General features: G+C 38.2%; 1 protein-coding gene across 1 annotated transcript in view; it reads left to right on the plus strand.

The window, feature by feature from the left end:
* FMN2 (formin 2) overlaps positions 1-22,719 on the plus strand; it is a 165,684-nt gene extending 142,965 nt beyond the window's left edge. Inside the window, exons 17-18 of the mRNA XM_080389778.1 lie at positions 5,622-5,771; positions 20,407-22,719. Coding sequence (XP_080245904.1) covers positions 5,622-5,771; positions 20,407-20,560 — 304 coding nt within the window. The 3' untranslated portion in view covers positions 20,561-22,719. The remainder of the gene's footprint in view (positions 1-5,621; positions 5,772-20,406) is intronic.
* Positions 22,720-23,593: the final 874 nt, after the last annotated feature.

A 23,593-nucleotide genomic window follows, 5' to 3' on the forward strand; every position in this document is an offset into this window, starting at 1 on the left:
GGATATATATAGAGAACTATATATAACTATAGTTATATAGAACTGTAGAAGAAAGTGAAGTTATAGCACAGAGAGGACCCTCAACAAAATATGTCAATAGAAACTGAGAGGCTTTGTAGGATGCTGCGCATATTAACTTTCCTTACAATCTGGTGCTACCTCAATAACCAGGATGCTGGTTCTGTTTCACTTTATATAATTTTGTGTGACTTTGTTGAACTGCTCGGTATTCTGTCTTAAGACTAACTTTCATTAATGCTTTCAGATGTTGAAAACACACAGACAATACATACAAAGCCTTTTCCTCTTTATAAAATGAAACAAGAATTAAAATGACAATTCATATGATTAGCTTTTCCAGGAAGCAAGTGTCATTATCTATATATTGTATTCTTCTCCCCTATGTAGCCATCACTTCAGGATCAACACCCTGAACAGGTTTATATGCCTGCCAACTCAGTTTGTTTTTAAATATAACTCATGTCAGATTTAAAGTAGTAAGAGGCACATATGGTCTTTTCTGCCCTTTTTACTTTCTTTTGCTACACGATGCTTAGTTTGAAATTGCACTTGTGACTTTAATCAGGCTAAAATGTACCTTAGCAGCCCCTGCCTGGCTCAGAACTGCTTTTGAAAGCCAAATGCTTCACAAAACTAACACAGCACCACCACTAACGCTACCTGTTCTTAATCTCAAATGTACATAATTGATGCTTCATAATTTATAAAGGCAAACCCAAGTAGTGAAGAATATCCAGGTTCAAAGTTCCACCAAAATACATAATTCATTAAATGGTACCAAATGCCTCTTGCAGAATTGTAGAAACGTTCTTTTTTCTGCTTCTATATCCACATTGAAACTGATCTTTACTCTTGCAGGTGGTTTAGTATGCTGTATGGGGAAACCAGATGCAGGTGTGCTCATGTGTGTTCACTGTTTCTCAGGAAGGTCAGCCAGGGCATGTCTTTACTGATGGTTACTTTGCTATTTGTTTGGCCACTGAAGCCTGATCAAATGGTGCTGGGATACAACTACTGCTGTCTATTGCTTAGTGTTTGTGATTTGTCTCATTAGTGTTTGTGTTTTGTTGGTGGGGGTTTTTAAGCAAAAGAAGTATTTTTGTAGCTGCCAGCTGCTTTATGTCTTCTGCCTCTTTTTCTGCTTGATCTACTGCATACATTCACATACATATATGCATGTGTACAAACATGCGTTGTACATATTTATAAACTGACCAATGCATTGCACTCGGCAGACCAATCTGAATCATTGTCTGCAACTACTTGCTAACTGGCTTCAGAACGGAATGAAAAAAGACTGAATAATCCATAGCTGCTCTTTAAATATTCCTGACGGATCAGATCTATTAGCTAGAAATGCTGTCAATGAGCCATTTGCAATGTGAACGGCTTCTTTTCTTTCTCATATGATTAAATCTGGTTTGGCTGTTAGCACATCCATTCCTTCCTTCCTTCCCTCCAAATAGAAAAATAATTTACATAGTCTCATAGTTGTACACAAGGGAGCACACAGAAAAGTCCAGTGATTCATTCATCAAGTTTCCACATTTGAGTAAGCAGTGAGTTCAGTCATGTCAGTCTGCAGTGATTTTTCTGAATTACACAAACACTTGAACCAAGGAAACTAGAAGAGAAGAAAAGGAACTAACCATCTTTCTTGATCTTCGTTCCTTACTTGTCAGGGATCAGCAACTCTTCCATTGTTTTGGGAGAGCTGATGCTGTTTAATTCTCCTTCAGGTCCAGCATGAGGGATATGAAACTCAGTCTGAAATCTGTTTGAAGAATTCTGGCTTTTGCCATGTCAGGATAAGACAGTGGTATGAACATCACCACTGTATTTTCAATCATGCTTGAAAAGTCAGGCTGTTTGAAGCAAAGCCAGTGACCTCCTTTACTTCTTTTAATCCCTGAATGTAACTCGCACGCCTTTCCTTTCCTCTTCCATGACTGCTACCTCTTCTCTAATGCATGTTCTTTTAAGACACTTGCTAAGGGTTTGGTAGAGTAAGAACCTTTTCACTTCAAAAATGGACACTAAACCAGCTTTGCAATACCTGTTTGGTCATAAATGTTTATTTTGCAGACAGGTGAACTGGAAACCAGAGAGGTCAGATGGTTTTCCCAAGATTGTATAATACAGAAATTAATTTGAGTATAGGAACAAAATCCTTTTGAACTCTAATCCCTTATTTGATTCCAAATATCTGTGTTCCTGAATGTATAGTCAGGAACAGTATCAATGGCATATGCAGATGTTTTGCTTCAAAATCTGCTGAAGGATCAACAGGAAAATTTGAATGGGATGCCCCACTGCAAAGCACCAGAGAAAAGGTATTTGCTGCCTGGCTGAAGTCTGTAAGGATGATATCCAGCCTTGGGGTTATGGTGATGTCATCGAAATTTCTCTTTGTATTTAAAATGCATGTCCCCTCTTGGAATCAGCTTTGAGATATGTCTAGTTTGACATACGTAAACATTTCCAAATCAGATATTTAAAGAGCATGGTAATATAGAGGATTTATTGCTGTGCATGTTTTATTATTTATGCATTTGGATTCACTTTATGTGCTTCATCTTTCATGGATGAATGATGCCACTTTGTCTTGTACTACAAAAATGACAGCATCAAACATATAGCAAGCAGGTTTCCATATGTCTTTTAAACGTACTCTAAGAGACTTAAGTGCAAAATAAAGGTAGACCTCTCTGACTGGAAAAAAATACAGCAACTGTCTTGACTGTTTGGTCTGCATATATAGAAAAAATATTTGATTCAGAGAAATTTGTGCCCCGATGTCTTATGTGTTGCACCTGATGTCTTGTGTGTTTTTACCAGGCATGAGAAAGGTGTGAGGTATTAACGATGACAATGTGCTGCGCTTTCACATTTCACAAACAGCTTACGTCCCTCACCTCCCAAAGTAACTGCCAGGGAGGCAAGCAACCTGGCTGAAGGTCACTCTTCTTTCTATAAACCTAGAAATTAAGTTACAGCTGTTAGACACATCTGTATGCATGTGTGAGGTTGTACTGGTTATACAACCGGGTCTTCAGGGAGATTCTCAGTTACCGGAGAAAAAACCATTCGCCATCTCCGTCTACTCCCAGAGGAGGGCTGGAGTAATTGAAGACTAATGGAAGCTTTTGCACCTCCAGTAAATGTTGCAGTTGATCACTTTCTTGGAGCATTCTCCTGTACAGTATGGATTTGATTTTGTCTTGGCTTCCTGTTTCTTGAGATGTTTTCCTGTGAGGGAATTCTAGCTCGTTACCTCAATTTCAAAGCATTGTTTAGGATGGCCATTCACTATCAAATGCTTTTCACATTATTGTCATTTGCACATTGGTTTGAAAACACATTTCTCAAAACAAGGCTTCTTGTTTGAACTTGCGATCTTTCGATGTTCTGTAAATCATTAATGGCCTTCATTCAAAGACCTTCTTTAAAAATAAGCCAGTGAGTCAGCTTATGCCTCCAGATTTCTCTCTTTTCCTGTATTGCTCACGTTCCTTCAAAAATGTTGCAGGTTCATTCTGAAAAATCAAATGAGCCTTTTATATGACTTCCCCATTAGCTAGTTCCAGAGCTGTGAGTCTGCGGGAAGGGGCTGGGAGGAAAACCAAAAGACCTCCCTGACATGTTTGCAGTCTTGCAAAAGATTGAAAATATGTGAAAGTAGGCAGAAAAAATTAAATTATAGTGCAGCTGACTGATGAATGTGAGGGATATCCTTTTTGAGTGATTCCGTGGGATCACAGGGTAGTTGATAAATATTTTTCCCCACATAAAACTGTGGGGAAAATATGAATAGGTAAGTAAAATGGAACATTTTAGTTTAATCAGTACTATCACTCTTCCATAAATCACTTGGAAAAAAACCCAAAACAACAACAACAACAAAAGAGAAAAGAAAAAAACACCAAAAACCAGCAAAACCCAGTCACAAAAAAGACACCCTATTAACCAAGTACTGACTTGCAGAACAGAGGGTAGGCTGGCTGAGAGAGCTGAAGAGATGGTACACTCAGGTAAGGTGGCATTTGAGTATCAGACCAGTGAGTTAAACAGCAACAATGGTTTTGTCCCTTATATTTTTCTGTGCTGCATCTTTGTTGCTCAACAGCTTCGTTTGGCTTCAGCAGATGGAGAAATGAATGACAAATTAAAAGAAAATGTGTGTAGAATTTGATTGGTAAACTGATGTTAAATGTTTCAGCTGTAGGCTTAAGTAGAAATACATGATAATAGAAATAAACAGAAATAGGATAATTTATGTAGATATTTATTTTTCATTTTGGATAAAACAACTACAGTGTTGCATCCTGAGAACTAGGACAAACAGTTTCACAGAGCCTTTGTAAGATTGACCCTTCTGAGTGGTTGGATTTTTGTATATTATCTTTACCGTTAAATACTTTAAATTATAACAACTATCAAAGCACTCTTTCTCCAGATACAGTAGTTCATGAATGAAGATACAACTTCTGTAACTAAAATTACATTTCCACCCATTTAACTGGAATTGCATTTTTTCACCATAATTGAAGTGAATAAAACTGTGATTTGTTTCATAGAAAACTTATCATAGTAGTTGACCAGTAGTAATAGATCAGTGAGCAAAGCATCTACAACTACATTTCAAGAGACAGCTTTCCATAAAATAACCAATTCTTCATGGGCTTCCATGTTGAGCTTTAGATGAGAAAACTGTTCTTGAAAGCTCTAGTATTTACAAAACATTAATTAAAAAAAAAAAAAAAAACAAAACAAAAAAAAGAAAATGGGATAATAGTTCATCAAGCAATTAATTTTTGAATTAATTTTTCTGAGGTTTCCTATAACATTCCTACATATTTTTATATTTGAAACAAAATAGAAGCAATTCAAAATCAGAAAGCTGTTGAATGTAATTGCAGTCGCAGTCTTCACTCAGTTTGGGAAATACGACCTTTGCATTTCAGCAGCAGTTCTTACGCGAGGTGTAGTTTTTGTGTTTAATATGGTGTTGTACTTTTGTTGAGCTCAGAAGGGCTTGTTGGATCGTTCTGGTAGAGTATTGCTGGGCACCTGCTTTCTACCACCGTTGCTCCTGGCCCAGTTTTCTGTTGGTCACTTCTTGTTTAGTACACAGCAGGTTTGAGCTTTAACATCTCTGTGGAGGCTTCGACCTAACCTACCTACCTTCTTGTGTTGTTGTGTAGATCAAACAGAACGTGAAGAAGTCTGTTTACGGTCCTTTATGGGCTTTGACTTTGTGTTTTCAAAACAGCTTTAAGCACAACAGAAAAGCAGTATATGGGCAGGTGTGGATGTCTGGATTTGCCGGGCAGTGGATGGTGTGTTCATTTTAGCTTTTGAAATGGAAAATACTTTGGTCAAAACCAGAATCTATGATAAATGCCAGATACCAGCTTCGCTGAAGGATCATCTTATATTGTGCGTCTGCCTGTATACAAAGAGCTCAGAACTGTTAGGCTTTTATATTCTTTTATTTTAGATCTGCTAACAAGAGTAATGAAATACAATGTCAGTGTTAAGTAAGAAAAAAATGCAGCAGTGGGTACTGAAACATTTGCTGGTTTTGTTTTCTTTGACAGTTTTTTGGAAACCGCAGCCTATTTCTGTATGAAACCAAAAATGGGAGAGAAAGAGGTGTCCCCACATTCTTTCTTCAGTATTTGGCACGAATTCAGTTCTGACTTCAAAGACTTCTGGAAAAAGGAAAACAAACTTATTCTTCAAGAAAGGTACATTTGTTTGTTTGTTCAAAGGCTTTTCTTAGAGAATGTTATTGGGAGCAACCACACAGAAACCAGTCAGCCTCACTTCATTAGTGAACTATCGAATGCCTTTCAGAGTTTTGTCTGTCTTTTGGGGCTTTTTCCAACAAATTTCCCACTCGTACCCGCCAATTGTCATAATCTTTGAATGGGACGTTAATATCACATTATGCTAAAAGTTTTTTGGGTCCATGACCTGAACAACTTTTTTGGCAGTTCATATAACAACTTTGCTACTATGAATCCAAGGAATGGGAGACTTTTTTCAGGTCTGAAAGTTGATTAAAGATTTCCTATTAGCATATTTAGTGAAAACAAGTCAAGGTATCGAGACATGACATATTGTAAATATTTGTCCAATGAAGCTGGGAAAAAGGAAAGGGAAGCAGGAAAACAGAAGGAACAAGTCAGTTGACCCTGTGTTAAGAAAAGATTCAGACTGAATCACGTTGTAAATCTCAGCCCATGGACATGACTACATGTGGTATATATGGCATAAGGAAATGAGACAGTAGTTTTGAAAAATTAGCCATAGTGCCTGGCTCATGTATTAGAAGAGCTATGAAGTTTGCTTTCCTCTGCAAGCAGGTCTTGCATTGTGGTCACCCTCTGTTTATAAAAATTATGCCAAGAACTAATTAGTTGTTTAGAAAGTAATAAATGCCATATAAGGACAAATTAAACAAATACAAACATGGAAACTGTAAACACTGTTGTATAATCTTGCATCTGTTAGCAACTTGAGTGACCTTGGTGTACAGATAATGAAGCTACTTCTGAGCCTGCATAGGTTTGAAGCTTTATGATCATTAAGTTATTGATTTGAGTACATTTGTAGGTAAATGGACAAGAACAGGCCTCTTTTTCAAGAGTGCTCACTCTATGCAATTGTCACAGACATCAGATTACTGGTTAAGGAAGCTATTGAAAACTTTCCTTAGGTGGCTATATGATTAATGCTCCGTATACTGTATATGTTTAGTATAAGTGGATACATTTTGGAACGAGCAGTCTCACAGTTAAGAAAACTGCATTCTTCCTCTATTGCAAGAGCGTGGTGCAAATGTTAGCACAGTACAGCAGCTCTCCAGGGATCTATTTCATTTTACTGACTATCTGACTTAATTTTATGTAATTAAGTATGTCTCTTTGGAATTGAGTTGACATTTAAATACTATGGTTTCCTATGAAGGGATTTAGCTGCCAACCTAATACAGGTTAATTTAATCCTGTATTTTTTTATAGAACAGGATATAAGAAAAATGTCCTTTCGTTTCCAAAATGCTAGGCTATTTTTCTAAAAACAAACAAACAAAATTACTCCAGAGGGTTCATGTTGCAAAATATTTTTCTTTAAAAGGCATTAACTAAATAAGCACAAAACCTCTTCCTCCGGCTTTTCCTATACATCTGAAGCTGAAGAGAAGAATGGGTTTGCGATACAATCATTTAATTCTCTTTCAGTTCAGCACATGTGTATGCTAAGAGGAAGTGTTGAAGCAGCAGAGGAAAAAAAGTGGCTGCCAGACGGCCCTTCCCAGGACAAGGGTGTTTTTAGCCAGAAAGGAACTGAACATGTACAACCTACAAAATGGCTCTAGGTGCAGGATGTGACGGGAGGGAAAGGACAATGACAAAGGACCTGCAGTGGGAGAGGGAACATGGAGACCCCCAGGAAGAACAGCAAAGAGACCCAAACTCAGACTTGGAGCTGATGGGTTGAAGGAGACATTCCCAGGGGGACAGACAGGACCCCATAACCACAGTCCAGGAAGTCCCTAGAGATTAAGACTGAAAATCATCCATCCCAAAAAACATGGGTAGATTTTTGTTTTGAATTTTAAATGTTACTTGTCTCATCAAGTTTAAACCTTCCTCTCTAGGTTTTGTTTGTTCAGCTGAGGCAGGGTTTAGGCTTTGGAAACCTTTGGTGTCTTGGTTTGTGCTCACCTCTCAGGAAGGTTTGGCACAGTGCTGTTTCAGATCTGACAAAGTCAAACTCTCTGCATTGCCTTTTAGGAATTAAAGTATTTTGGCCAAGTTGGCAGTAAGCGTAACAATTTCCTAAGAAAGACAAATTATCTTCCCCAAAATGAAGAATCTTTGGTAAAACAACTGTCTTATCAAGCCTTTACACAGAAAATATTTTGCTTCCAGTCATAGTTCAACCTAGTATCTGAAGTTGTCCTTCAGGCTTTTTTTCTTGTTTTTTACATTTCCCCTTTTCTTTAGTGCAAGACAAGATGATGTGATGTGAAAGTGTCTTGGTATCGAGAAATCAGAGAAACATCTTGATGTAAAAACGGGTGTTGCCCAAAAGTATAAGAATGTACAACATGATGGTTTCCAGAATCTCAATCTAGATCAACAGATCCGTAGGTGACAGAAACCTGAAATCTGTCTATTGCCACTGAAATAAAAAATATTATTTCAAGAAACCAGATCTTCCCCTCTAGCTGATGTTCTTGAAAGTTTTCCTGTTGCTAAAGTTGAAGAGTAGGCTAGAATGTTAGTGGTCGAAGTAACTTTCTGTATTTTTTCTTTGGTAGCAAAATCAAGTGACAGATACAGTGAGAGTTTTCTTTGTAAAGGATTGCAGCATGCCACCTTTGGTGAATTATTTACTAGGTTGCTGCCTCATGAACTATACCTTAATTATCATAATTAATTTATTAAATGTATAACTGTATTCCCTTTTCTTTTTTAGTTTGATCATCTTTCTTTCTCACCCCTTGGTGGTTTTAGAGGGTTTTTTTGCATCTTCTCCCTCCACTTCAGTGTTTAGTTTAATAAACTTTTATGCTGTGGGCAATGTTTCTAGAATATTTTATATCCCATTTTCCATATGGACTGTTAATAGAGGCTGTTCTTTATTTAGTCTCTGCAAATATGAGTCACACTGTTTTACAATAATTTACCCAAGGGCTTTTCATAGATGGTATTTCCTAACGTAGTACTACTTTTTGTTACCAATAGATTAAAAGTGTATGTTTTAAAGAAAGCAGTCAGCCAGTTCTTATTTTAAACACTTTTCACTTGGCATTTCAACTTGTATATTGGTTTGCCAGGCATTTATATGCAAAAGATAAACACTGAAGTGTCAGACTTCATATTTCCTTACAAGAAGATGAAGAAATAAAAAAAAATAAAAATGGTGCAACGTTAAAAACAAATTAATTTTTCTGAAGTTTTCTACTGCTTTCACTCAGTTCTCTCACTTGAAATAAAGCAGAACTGGAAAATGCCAGCTGTAGAGAAAATTATGCATGACAAACTGTTAAATTCAGTAGCAATAAAAAGAAAAATGCACCTGAAAATTACAGTGAAAGCACAGGTCTGCCAAAAGGTTTTCTGAACGGTACTGTTTTTGTGGTCACACTGTAGTCAGGGCCAATAGAAATTGTTATCTGGGTTTTTTTAAAGTTCTAAAATTTTGTGCAGGTTGAAATTTCTGAAGCTATGGCTATCCTTTTAAGTGTATGTATCCTTTTAAGTGAAAATTTTCAATGTAATAGAACATCTTTCTGATTAAGCAACTTTAAAAACAAACAAACAACAAAAAAGAAAGAAAAGGAAAACCATAACTAAACCTAAAGAGGGCATGTTTTGAGCTTTTAAATGTTGCTATCATTGTCCTTACATCATTTATTAAATGTATCCCTGGTAGTCTATGCTTTTCATTCATACTTTCAAAACTCTTGAAAGGCATCTGTCAGTGGGCTTGCACTTTGCATGTGATTGGCAAGAAAGCCAAGAAGAGCTGACATATTTCCCCTAATATTTTTTCAATGTTGTTTGAAAAAACAAGAGTATGATTTTGAACTTTGCAAGCTTCCTGTTCAGCATATTCATGGTCCAGACATGTATTTCAGGCACTGCGTACCCTGAGATGCACGTTGCTCTCTGAATACGTATTGTCAGATAATGCACAGCTGCAGTGACAGCTATGCAAAAGTCTCACCTTCTTAGTAAAACTCTTACAGTGTCACACCACCAATATTCAAATACCTTTTTTTTTCCCTTCTTAGTGAGAGCAAGTGTCTCATACAAACTGACTTGTAAATACATTAACTCTGTTCTCATTAGTTTGTCTTTATTTCACCCCCATCCCAGTTTCTTTATATTTCTGAGGTAGAGATATTCAATGTTAAGCGCAGTATTCCAGTCTAGCACTTCTGTTAGAACAAGAAGTATTCTAATTTTTCTTGACATCCAGCACAGGCCTTCAGAACTGTTGCCTAGAACCTACTGCTTTCCTAGGAACCAAGGAAAGATATCACGTCCTAGGAATGAAAAGGTAAAAGTGCTCATGAGGCAACACCTAATATAACCCTTCAGAGGGAAGTCTTGAAATGTTATGATAAATTAAAAAGGAAAAAAAAAAAAAAAAAAAAAAGGAAAAGCTAAGCAACTGCTGGCTGTGGCAATCAAATACAGAATTTGCAAATCCTTGGTAGCTAAAATTACAGTTATTTATCAGAAAACCTCATATTGATGTGGTCAGCAATGATCCATCTTTAGGACTAAAACTTCATCTTTTCTTTCCGGCCATGAAATACACCCTGGCTCGTTGCAGTAACAGAAAGATGCCAGTCCTTGCAGGTTTTTATGTTTTAAAGAAAAGTTCCATTGCTGTCAAAGGTTAATATCAATATCATTAGGCCTTAGATGCCGGTTCAGATCTTAGTGGAAACAGGTCATTAGTAAGGCAGAAAGATGTTTGTAGGGCCACAGTTCCACCTTCCCTTTCTCTGGGTACAAGTGAGCTGCTGACACTCCTTGCCCACTCCAGTTCTGGACATGTTTCTGTTTCTTCAGATAGTCTGCTGCAGCCTTGCAAAGATTTATCTAAACAGGGGAAAGAAAGTTGTGTTGGGAGGCAGGGGGCTGATGGGGAGGAAGGGACAGCTATAGGTGCCCTGTAAGTGTATACACAAGCTATATATTGCTCATAATCTCAGCCTGGCCCTTGGCTTTATGGAGAGGCATGTCACTGAACAGGGACTGACTGTGTCAGGGATGCCAGCAGAGGAGAGTTCATAGGCAGGATCAACACGATGGTAAAATTCTGTAAGTCCCTGGTATCTTGCATCATGCTAAACTTGAGAATTTCTTTTGGCTGACTTTATTCCACCCTTTAACTCCCACGATAAATCTTTGACACATTAAAAATAATCTATAAACTCAAAAAAATGCACTCATGTCTCAAATGTGAAAGTTGCCCGTTCCCCTAAGAATAGCAGTTAAGCTGGCACCTGGTGTGTCACACTGTGTATATCTAGATGAAAGGGAGATTCCTGGCCAGTGTGTCTCCACAGCTCATTGATCTCCCTCTGCAGAAAGACTGGTATGTCTCCCTACAGACTCCTCGGCAGGATGATTTAAAACTTGCTGTTGAGCAATTTACAGTCTGGCATTGGATATCTGTACGTTGCACAGTGAGGAGCATGTTGGTAAGCTGCCACTGCTGCTTGCAGAGGAGGGCATTAAATCCCATAGCACGAGCAACGTCCTCACAGAGTAATTTAAGGGATATTTTGTTAACGCTTATAATAGGAACCAGTGAGTCAGACTTGAGAGTGAGAAATCGGGGGACATGGGAATACACACTTGCAAAGAAACCTGGAGATTGGAAGGAAAGAGAAGAAAATTGTATATGGAGTGGCAACGTGAGAGGGAAATGATGAAAATGTGGAGTATGTTTAGCGGGGTCACTTTGCTTGGCATGCTGGTGTAATGCCAGCTAAGAGCTCCGAGCAGTATGTTAGTAAGTAGCTATGGGTAGATATATTTTCTGACTTAGGAACTTTAATCTGAATGTCTTTATTGCTCTTTAATAGACTGAATTGCATACCGGTAGGCTTAGTTTTACGGCTCTTAATGACATTTCAAAACAGAATGCAGCTTACTTGACTTTGAATTGAATAATTAGAAAGTTCTTCCATTTTTTGAGCATATTTCAAAATTTTAACTTAAATAGCTTTCTGATCGGAAAATACTGTTACAGGCGTTGGAAAAAATCTTCTTAAAAGAAGCCCAAACACACCAAAGGTTCAGAGCTAGGAACAGTCCTTTGAGGCAGTGCCTTAAAAGAGACACATTTCTGTCCAGCTGAGAGGGGTTGCTCAACATAGCAGTACTTTTCTCTTTTCTTCCCTGTGTACTTTCAGCAATTAGTCCTTTTTTCAATGAAAATACCATCATATTTTGGTTAGGAGAGGAGAGCAGTAACTTTCATTCTTAGCATTGCTTTTGAGGGAAAAGTTCGGGAAAAATAAAAGCATTTGGAGATAAGTTTCTCAATCCACATCTTTGGTGGAAATTACTTTTAAATACCTTAGTTTAACATTTTTAAGTAATAATGTGTTTTGTAAGGCAGGAACAAATAGTTCCATCTGCAACTGTTAGCCAGCTGGTATGTACAAATAGTAAACTTGAACAAAGTGAAGGATCTAGTAAAACTAATTCCAAATCTGTGGTCTTTCCTAGTTTTTGTGACTTGGATGACATCAGATTCCAGAATGCACCCACATAAACAGCAGAAGGGCTTTGCAGAAGTGTCTTCTTTACTTACCCAGTGATGGTGGTGTATTATACTGGTACATTACATTGCATCCTAGTATGTGTTGTGCAAAAAAGGAGATAGATACCAGTCATCATCTCATAATGAAGTTTGCAGCCTGTTCTCATGGCTGTAAAATCAAACTAGGTGTGACAGTTCAAGGTGTAGTGAGATGGGATATGGTGATTCCTACCATATAGAAGACTTAAGTCTCAAAGACTTAAAATCTGCTGTAACCCAGGCTGATCCCTAACTGCTGAAGACGTTAGATTCCTTGATTATTGAGAGTTTGCCAAACCAGTGCATAAAGTTGGCATAATAATGACAACATCCATTAAGTGTAAGTGCTCAGCTGTGTGCATGTTTTCTGGTATGAGTAAAGGGCACATGCTAACAGCGGGGGGGGGGGGGTTTCACATTTTTGGGAAAAAGCCTCACTGTGTCTGCAGTCATTCTGAGTCACTATGTAGTTATGTGTGGGCACCTTTTGATATGACTGTTTTCACCTAATGCAGCAAAGTTGAAGGCCTCTTATTTTCCCCATCTCCTGCACTGGAGTTCTCTAATTCTGTGGCTCTCCAGATGACTTCTACCTTTTTGTCTTTTCCTTCCAGCTGTCTCTTCTATTCACTCAATTCTCATTTTTGCTTGTACTGCCAGTCTTACAGTTTTCAATTATCCAAAGTAGTAGCCCCAGTATACCCAATGTAGCAACCCCTCTGTCCAGGGTAGGTGTCCATATCCACTTTAAAACAGTCTATTTCTCCATGTAGACTGTGTAGTGAGACTTTTCTCATTCTTTTTTACACGTTGCATTTTTTCCTCCTTTTATGCCATCTGCTGCTTAAAAATGTTTTACAGCTAACACATAGTTTCACATTTCCGTTCACTCACAAGTTTCCTTTCTTTTGCTTGCTGCTTATGTTGCTAGTTTTACCTCACCTCCAGTCTTGTTCCCGTCCCTTATCATTTCCTGTTGAATTTCCTAACCAAATAGCCCAGAATGCAGCCAGCTTCTTTGAGAGCAACCTGGCTTCAGTTCCAAGAAAAACAATGGAAGGTGATGACTATCTTTTCTTTGAGGAACCTCAATTTTCATATGTGGTCTGTAGGAAAGTGATTTCTATTTTGCCTGAAGGTAGCCAGGTATAGTCTGAAATACTGGCCACTTTGATGAGAAAAAGAAATATGAATTTGATGGCAGAAGTCAGGAAGTGGGTTTAAGTGGCTTATGCACGTTTGCATCTTATTAGAACCATAGCCATCCGTAACAGTTTCATTTTTTTACATTTTCAAGGTGAAATTTTCTTTAATGCTAAAGTTATAATCTTTAGAACATTTAAGCACAACATCCTTTTTTGTCCTTGGGCACATCTGCATATCTCCACGCAGATAAGAGCAGAATCCCTAGATCACCAAGAATATAATTGTCAGATAGAACCAAATACTTCTGAACTGGAATTCTTTCAGAATATTTTGAAGTGTGTTGTGGATTACAGTAGGACTCTGCAAATGGGAAGGTCTCGTTTTCATTTCAGTTGGCTTTGATTTCAATTGGCCTCAAAGCCTTATTTTAGGCCCATTTGACAGGATGCACATGAAGAAAATCTAAAATACATTCCCCAAAGTCTGCTCTAAACTGTTGACATAGGAGGGATCTTATTCAGGGTTCTGCTGCAGATCAGTCTCTGTGTTATAAGTGGCCAGATTAAAACATTTTAATCTATTTGTCCTTGGTCCTCCGAGCCAAGGTATGATTAATCTCTGTGTCTTTCAGCCAGCCATTGTCTGCCTTGTAGGCCTTGAAGCAACCATGCAAGGAGCTGGCAGGGATGTCAAGATAGTCTAATACCTAATCTCTTTGTTGGTTAGCAAAGGTTAGGTTTCATCAGTCAGCTTGACGGAACCAAGTACATTACAATGTGCTTCTTATCTGTATAAAGTCTTTGCAGTCAGTTGCTGAATCATATCTGTGTCATCGCTTTAACCCTATTGGCGGGATAAGCTCTACATTTTTTGCTCTACTTTTATGTTGGGAATTGCAATTTTCCGTTCTGTTTTTTTCACTAAAGAGAAACTCTTTAGCAAAAATTTATTTCAATATTTCAGTAACTGGGTTAAAGAATAAAACATAGCCACATGGTTCTAGAAGAATTTTCAAAGCAGGAGTTTTAAAGCTTTCTGCTTTTGAAGTCTTAAAGGTGTCTGGCACTTGCTATTTTTGCTGAGGTTTTTTCTATTTGTTTTGATTTGTAAAGGTACTATTATCAGTATACACAAGTTATCTCCAACCCAGACACATATGAGCCCTACATAAAATATTTTGGCAACACCCCTTTTATTTATCTGACAACAAGCACTTAGTAGTATACGGAGTATTGACCTCAGCTTTGTTTTATGTTAAAAATACAGAATCACTGCAGAAAATTATCTTTTGGGTTGCATGAACTATACTGTCACACTGTAAAAGTAATATCTAGGAGTTTATTGTGGAAGTTTTTGTGAGCAGCTTTAGTACCTAAGGCATATAACCTTCCAGCCGCCTCACCGTGCTTACATTTGTCATGTCGTAGTGCTCGCGAGTGAAGCGCAAGGCTAGCAAGCCTAGATGGAGCCGGTAGGAAATGAATCTGTCTGCCACAGATACTTCAGACAAAATTATTAATCTTTAGTGGCAGGGAAGTGGCTCCCCCCTGAGTGGATTGAATGATGACAGAAAGTCTCTAAGCCTTGATAAGGTTGTGTCCAGGTTGGCTTCTGGTCTGGAAGGTAGATAAAGATTCTCTGTCCTTCGGATTTGTAAGGATGGCTGCTTTCTTTTTCCTGTGTGTGAGCCAAACTGTAACTTGCTTATTCATCTTATGGACAGTCTTTCAACTTAAGCATAGCTTGTATATGTTTGTCAAACAATAAATATGAGGTAGAGGAGGTGAAAGGGCTGGAGAAGAGTTTTTATTATGATGGAGATAAGAAACTACCTCCTTTGTTATGGGTGAAAATTAGTAGACTCTCTGAATCTTTAGCAAATTTCTAGACCTTAATTCTTGGGCTCTGTAAGTGACCTGCTGTTCATTCACTTGTAGAGTATTTCTTTTTATAGCTGACCCATGGATTGCCCACTGTTTTAGGTTCCCTACATGTTTTCTTATTGTTGGGGCAGTTTCAAAGTATATTCTTTCTGAAAAAATTCAGGCTATGCTTTAGCTAAATTTATATATTTAAGGAGATAAGTTTGTCTCTTTAGTTCATTTTTGTCTGAACACTCTTAATAAGTGTTTATAAAATCGGCCCTGGGCCTGATGTTTGGTCCACTACTGTTAATACCTCTGCTCTTCAGATTACTACAGTAAGAGTTAAGCAACTTTTTGCTTCTCTAGGCTGAGACTATTTTTTGTAGGATTATGTTCTCATTGAGCCAAAATCAAGAAATTACTTGGGAAAGGTAGTAAGAGGCAAAAATTGCTAAAGGTAATGCTGTTGATGTTATCTTTTCTATCAAAATGATACGCTCACTTCAAGAACTGATATGAGATGAGACAGGGGTTGATAGCAAAAGAACAAAGTCAGTTTACTGAAAGAGAGTTTGAGAAGCACTTGAAAAGTGTGAAGTCAGATAGTTTGAGCATCAGTCTAGCAAAGAAGCTTACCACAGTGCAAGCCTGCAAATTTTTCCCATCACACTTACCAAGTTAACTGTACCACCTGGCTTCATCAAGAGCACACCATGTCCCTTGTCACCTCCATCCTAACCATTCTGAGATCATGCCTTGAGCATGTGTCCTGCTTCTGAGTATTTGGTTGTACTTGAGAGTAATGGCTCTATAAAGGGGCTGAAGAGCCTCTATAACAGAAAGTATTAGCATAGAATTAAATAGTTTAAGTGAAAACAGATCTTGAGAAATCAATCTATACACATGCCTGCCTTTGCCTAAGGGTCATAATTCTCAGGAGGTAAGGAATACCCACCTTCCTCAGACTCTTTTTCCACAGCCTCCCTGGTGGCATCCTATCTTTCTACATAGGACCTGACAACTGAATCCCTACTCCTTTGCTAGGAACTTTTTTTGTAACTGTTGGGAGGCTCACAGATTCATAGCCCTTGTCTTGTTTTCTCCAGACATCCTCTTCCTTCCTCCCAGTATTGAATTAGATCCATTAATTTCTTCATGGAGCTTTAAGAACTCACCACAGCTGGATAGTTAACCCAGTCTTCCCGATACAACCACTAGCGTTCATACAATTTTTGCACCTTTTGGTCTCAGGGTAGTATCTTGCGCCTCCACAGTGATCAGGGTCTCACTGAAGTTGGTGGGAAGTACTGCAGGAAAAGCCTGAGCAAGAGAAATGTATGGAGGAATGTATGGAGGAATTTGTCTCTGTGAGTATATGACTAGGCATGAGTTGACAGAACCAAGGTGATTTTGCCAAAACCTTTCTAGTTTCATGGATGGGAAGATGAAGACTCATTCAGGGCCAGTGGAGAAAACCCAAAGAATTTGTCAAAAAATTACCAGTGGCAATTAAGTTATTTTCAGACTGAATTAAAACTATTGCCCTTCCTTCAAAGGTAACCTTTTATCTGCTTTTCTAGACCTTGTAGTTTAAATAGTACTGATGTTCATATCAAAACATACCCTTTGGCTCTTCCAGTAGGATTAGGTTATTTTAATTTTATGTTTATTGAAATCCTAATTTAGTTGAATGATCTGTCTTCAGAAAACACACTTGTGCACTGTAGAAATTGATACCTCTTCTGCTGGTTTATGATTTAGCACTGGGGAAAGCCAATGATTGCCTTTGTCTCTATATTTCACCAGTCTGGCAACTTTTCTTTCATAGATAAGAGCTGTAGATTTGTAAGAGCTGTAGATTTATACAGTTCTCTGTGCTTCCAGTTTTAACACGGTCATAAACCAAGCCTCCTAACAACGAGCCTGTTGCATGCTATCTTTATATTTCTAAGGACATTTTTTGCTGAAGAAGCACACATATAGGTCATATCTGCTTCAGTGAGGCTCTATCCAACATCTTGAATCTTCCTGCACAGAGAGCAGGATGGGGGCCAAGAGACAACGAGCTGTCCCAAACCCACACAGTGAGTCAGTGATATGGTTGGAACTGGAACTGAGCGGCTGCTAGCTCTCGGCTTCATCTTAAGTGCATTAGGGAGTAATACTTCTCATCTTCTGCATTCCCGTTGGTATGAATAAATAGGCTCAAACTCCAAGGAATTTCACAAAAGCTCCCAGAAACTTGAGGACCGCAACCATGCTAGTGAGACCAGAACCTCTTACATAATCCCAGAAAAATGGGTAGCACAAGCCCGAGGTTGTCACTGAGCAGCCTGCAGGCTGCGGATCGCTTTTTCAAGCGCAATCAAAGGGACACAGAAGTTCTGACCTCCTCATGGAGTGGCGTTGGTATCAGCACGTTGCTGTTTGGAGCGGAGACAGCCTTTCTCCAAACAGCTATGTCTCTACCAGAAGCAGAACCCTGGGGGATGTGACGCTGGCAGTGACACTCAACGGGGCCTGCTTTTCAGAAAACAAGCCCTATTGCTGCCTCACCAACGGTGCCGTCCTGTAGGAGGATTTTTGTTTTGAATTAACGTGAGTCCCACAGAGAGCTGAGCTGTCTCATGGCCTGGTATGTTAGGCAAGCAGTGGGTAATCTATCCTGGAAGGGGGAGGTATTTAGATGGGACAAAGACTGGAACTAAAGATTCCCTGACATTTCCTGAGAATAACATCTGGACCTGTGTGAACTGGTTTGGTAAATATTTTTGTATGTTACATATGCTGTCATTTGCATGATGAGTAGTCAGAATACCTGCATATATTACATCGCTTCTATAAAAGTCATTTGGATAACCTCAACAGTACTTGTAGAGTCCTCAGGATTTTGATACTAATTTGCTTCTAAGTAACATTTCTTTTTTTTTTATTTAAATTATGCCTACCAGTGAAGGGAGCCAGCTATAGTTGTATTTGGAAAAAAAGGAAATTGTAGGATAGACAAGCTATTTTATATCTGACTTTGTAAAAGTGGCTTTTGATGGGCTGGAATGTGTCTGACTTTGGAAAAGACCGCGGGAAGATCAATGTCACAGATACTTTTCTTCCTTCAGATGTAAGTAGACACAAAGCAGAAGAAAAGGTGGTGTTTTAGGAAAAGGAAAATGTCTTTGAATTGTACTGCATTCTGTATCGCTCCCATAAGCTTCTATTTAAAGCTATCACCACGTTTTGGCTGCCACTTTTACTGAATCTATTTAAATATGTTTTAAAGGTGAATTGGCTGTGTGACATTTTTGTTCTATATTATGGCGCGGCAATCTATCTGATTTGCAGTCAGACAGAAAGTGTTACAGCTTGAAAAGAATAGGTTTCAAAGCCTTTTCACCCCCCACCTGTGCACGTAAATGTCCTCCTACGTTAATAAAATATAAGGCCATCAAATGAAGAGAGCAGCTTGTTGGAAGTGCTGGAAAAGAATGGACGTTTAAATTAATTTTTGAAAGTATAAATTTGAAACTTATGAAAAGAATGAGGTGTGTCTGGTGAAGCTGGATAAAGGAAAGATGAATGTGAAGGCGATTTTTTTTTAATGTGCTTAGCAGACCCAGCTGGAGTCTTATTTTCAAAATCTGGCCCTTACCACACACACAAAAAATATTTTAAAATAATAGTAACACGAAGTCTGATTCTCACATTGCCCTGTGTAGCCTCAGTGAAATAGCAGACGTGCAAGTGGTCTGGAGGTGAACTGCAAGGAACCAGCCAAGGATATATCATTTCTTCAATATCATTTTACTGTTGTTTCTTTTTTTTCACTGTTGGATAATGATGAAAAGGCAGAGTAAGTGCCATCTGAAGTCTATATTGTTGGCAAGAGCAAGCCAACATGGGATTTACATTTTTTATTTTCTGCTTTTTTATTTATAAATTATATTCTCATATCTCGTTAAAAAAATTACACCTCTCACACCATTTAATGCCATAATATACAAAGGTTTTATGTAAGCCTTTGAAGCTCAGAAAATTCATAACTTAAATGTGTATTATCAGTGTTTCAACCATGTGTGTTTGTAAGGTTGATCTACAAAACAAGTAAAAATGGTAAAGAAACATTTTACAGTGTGCCATTGAGCCCAGCAGACTGTTTCTGGCAGGCTCCCAGTCAGTATAGCCCTCTGCCTTTCACAGTTTGCTCCCTACCTGTGTGATAAAAAGGACATTTATGGCATTGAAAACGTGGTATTTGGTGGCATTTCACAAGGCGCTGATTTGGCCCTGCTGGCCAAGTCAGGAAGCCCTAAGAAGTGGACCCTCACTTTTGGAACCTCTTCCTCCCTTTACACACAAGCAGCCCCAGTGGGTTCACCCCAAGCGGTCACGCAAGCCTTGCTGCTCACCCTCAGCTTCGGGTAGAGACATGGGTGCAGTGACATGCAACATGTCACTTGGTAACATCACGTTCCATGGTAATCTTCCTTTTTTATTTTAAGTTAGAGTGTGAAGACTGGAAATCTAGGTTAATCTATTTTGCCATTTTAAATGCAAACAAAATTGGGTGAAAGAGAAGACAGGTTGGTGAGACAGTTTGTTCAAACTGTGGCTGAAGTACTGAGGTCAGGAACAGATTAAGAATGACTTTTTATTATTTTTTTTTAAACAGTCATAAAAAGAAAAGGAGCTTTCTTAGCAGCACTAGGTATGAGTGCTTGGAAAGGTACATTTCATGTAGTCCAGTGTATTTTAAATCCTGATACATCTGAATCTTCATCTACAGCAAGTCCTGATTGCTTTTGTAACTAGAATTGATGATACCATTGATGATGCCTGTCCTTGTAAGCGCCGGAGTCTGACAGCACGGCACACCAGCCACACGGAGCAAGTGCTATTTTGTGGAGCATGCTAAGGAAAATATGGGGAAGAATGTTATCCATGTTGTTTCCTTAGGCCTAAATTTCTAAGTTATATACTGCACTTTGGAAATGGCTTTGGCCTAAAGGTATATTTATAAATTTTGTCTCTTCAGAGTTAAAGAAGCAGAGGAGGTCTGCAGGCAGAAAAAGGGGAAGTCGCTATATAATATAAGACCAAAACATGACTCTGGAATTGTAAGTAAAAATTGTAGCAATATTTCTGTTCCCATCACTCATTCTACCTTTTCTTTTCTCTTTGCACTTTAAAGATATGTTATTATTGATCTAGGTTTTCGCTCTGTTTTATTGTGAATGTTTAACATTTCCACAAAAGGTGTTAGATGAACAAACTTGAATGCTGCCTATAAATATTGCTCGACAAAACAGATGTAGCACAAGCAACAGCAGCATCTGACTGCCCACCCTACCAAACTCCCTGCATCCCAGTTTTCCTGTGGGATGCACCTAGAAGGCAGAAAGGCGTTTCCAGTCTTCAAGTTTATTCAGTCTGTTTCCGCTCTCTTTTCTACAGTTACAAAATGTAAGGAAGAATTGTGATAGGTAGACATCTTTCAGGTTGGATCCTTGTACCCAATACTAATGGCTCCTGTTGCACTGATCTGGATTTGTTTGGAATAGAAACCCTAGAAAAAGATAATACTTGCCATTCTTCTGAAAACCGCTAAATAACTTCAGTGATAGTAGAGGAGTAATCCTCATTATTCAGTGAAACTTTTCCACTATAATTGTCTAAGCATTGCTAGGATCATGACTGATTTTACAGAAAATAAACACTCCTCTAGTGAAAAATTAGTCTGGCAGCTCACATTTAAATTATACATGTGGAAATTACCCATCGATTCTATTTGTAAAATACTATAACAGAAGATATTTTTCATGTGTCCATGTCCCTGTCTGCCCCCCACCAGCCATGATTTAATTCTTTTGTGCTTTGTAGTCACGGCTACGTTACTGTGACACACCCTTGAAATGAAGCAAGTGGTAATTTACTATATTCTAACTAGTATAATCTGACACAGGACAAAATAGCATTGCATTTATTGTTTCCTATTCTGAATATTTAGGGAGAGCTGGCTGTGATTAGTGCCATAAGAAATGTAAATGGAGTAACGGCTTGGTTAGGAATGATAAAGTAGGTTTTATTTTATCAATTTTATTTTAAACCAGAGCAAGATGTTATTTAAAAAACAAACAAACAAACAAACAAAAAATCACACCCAACTAACACTGATTTGAATTTCTCTGTCTCACCTATATCTTGCCAAATGTAAAGACAGTGATGGATTTTTGTAAATTTTTTTCTTTTTTAGAGAACCACCATAGGTTTAATTGTTCCTGTGTCATTTTCATTATTAGTTGCACTGAAACTGGGACTTTCAGTGTTACTGAAAATTTGATAGAGTGAAAAGGAAAGCGAACAAAACTACTTCAAAAGCATTGTGTAGCTGCAGTCTATTTCAGTTCAAGCTTCAAAGGAAATTTATTTCTGAAGTCAGTTCTGCAGTAAGTAGAACTGAGCGTTAGCCTACGTCTTTCTGTGCTTTTCATATTTCTGTGAGGGGGTTTAATATTTACTCAATTTTCTGCTTTCTTTTACTCATTTTATTTTTCAGAAAGCAAAGATAAGTATGAAAATCTGAGAGAAGAAAAGCAAAAGCCATTGTTACCAAAACTCAACACGCCTGTGGGTGGGGAGTGAGGAGGAAGGAAACTGCATCATCCTGATCATTTGCTTTCTTGACCTTTTTAAATTCGCTTTTTGTTCTCTAGAGTTTTCCACCAATTGATGTGTTATGGTACATTCATTCATGAATGTAATCACTTTAATGGAGTGCCCAGCAATAGACTAGGTATGGACTTGAAACACCTACCCTGTACTCTGCGTCCCCTTTGCCACTCCAAATGGTATTTTGTGAAGTGTACGGTATATTACAAATAGGCCAAGTCAGCATGCATAAACAGCGGCATCTGCATCAGTTCTGAACATGCAGCAAATTGCATTAAGTTGAACTTCATAAGAATGCTACTCGATACAGTAAAACATTTCCATTCCTACTGGCAACATCTGTCTAACACAAATACTTCATGGCACTGCACTTAGATTAGGGAAAGAAATGTTACTCCTAGTGAATTGTTTGTATCCGTTTCATGTTGGCATTTGTAGTTCGTATTTTGAATCGTTAAGTGCTGTTTATACAGTATAATCAATGCTTTCCCAACTTGTTTGGTTGCCCTCCATGACTAAATATTTGTGGAACAAGATGTTTACTGTAACTATCTTTAAAATCGATAAGGCAGCATACTTTTACTTCATCTTTTGCCAGACAGTGAATGCCAGGTGGTTTGGGGGTCAGAAATCCAGCATAAAAAAAAAAAAAAAAACACCAAAAAAGAGTAAGTGAAAATCAGGAAAATACAGAAAAGCACAGAAGTATGATAGAGTATGAGAGAGATTTGGCTATTATAGTTTGTTAATATATGAAGCAGCTAATACTTTTACATGAACTTTAAAAGGTATAGTATAGTTTTAACTGCTGATCACTTAAATCAGACAGGCTTTTGGCCACATGTACATGACTTCCCTTTTGGAATTAGCTTTACATTTAATTTAAAACTCCTTTAGAGAGCCATTAAAAGATGCACATGGGGATTGCCATTTACAGAAAACAGTAGCCAGTTCTAGTGACAGACCAGAGCCTACCAACTAATTGGCATCAAGTTCACACTTAACAGAATTGCAGACTTTTCCTCCGGGCTTTCAGTGTCCCTGACTAGGAGGTTAATGATTGAAACCTATGACTTAGGGCTTCCATTTTAGACCACATGCTTAATTCCTATTTGCAATCCAGAATTAATTCTATCAGTTTTGATCTGCTCAACCAATAACAGCCCCTTCCCCCAGTCCTAATTGAAGAGCCCCAAACCAATCAGCCCGATTGATAACATTTTTCTTTCAAAGCGCACTTTTCCTGAAGGCAGGCTGTGTGTGTGACTGAATTGGATGCACATGCTTACAGCCTTGGAGCCTGAAAGATACTGGGATGAGGCAAACAAGCTCTAACCTGCTGGGTTGCGTTATTCCCTGTCTAATCTAGCACATCAAGAGACATTCCTAGCTGTCCAGAGGCTAATGTACCCTACAGAGTGTCATAAGTGGAAGTGCAAAATATGACCTCAAGAATCTGTTATTCTTCAGATACACCAAGCACTAGAAAAGATGGGTTTTTTCACTATGTGAAAAGCAAGTCTCCTGTTGCTGACAAACCTATGTGAAAATCT

The sequence above is a fragment of the Falco punctatus genome (assembly GCF_963210335.1).
Source record: "Falco punctatus genome assembly, chromosome: 5".
Classification (NCBI taxonomy): Eukaryota; Metazoa; Chordata; class Aves; order Falconiformes; family Falconidae; genus Falco; species Falco punctatus.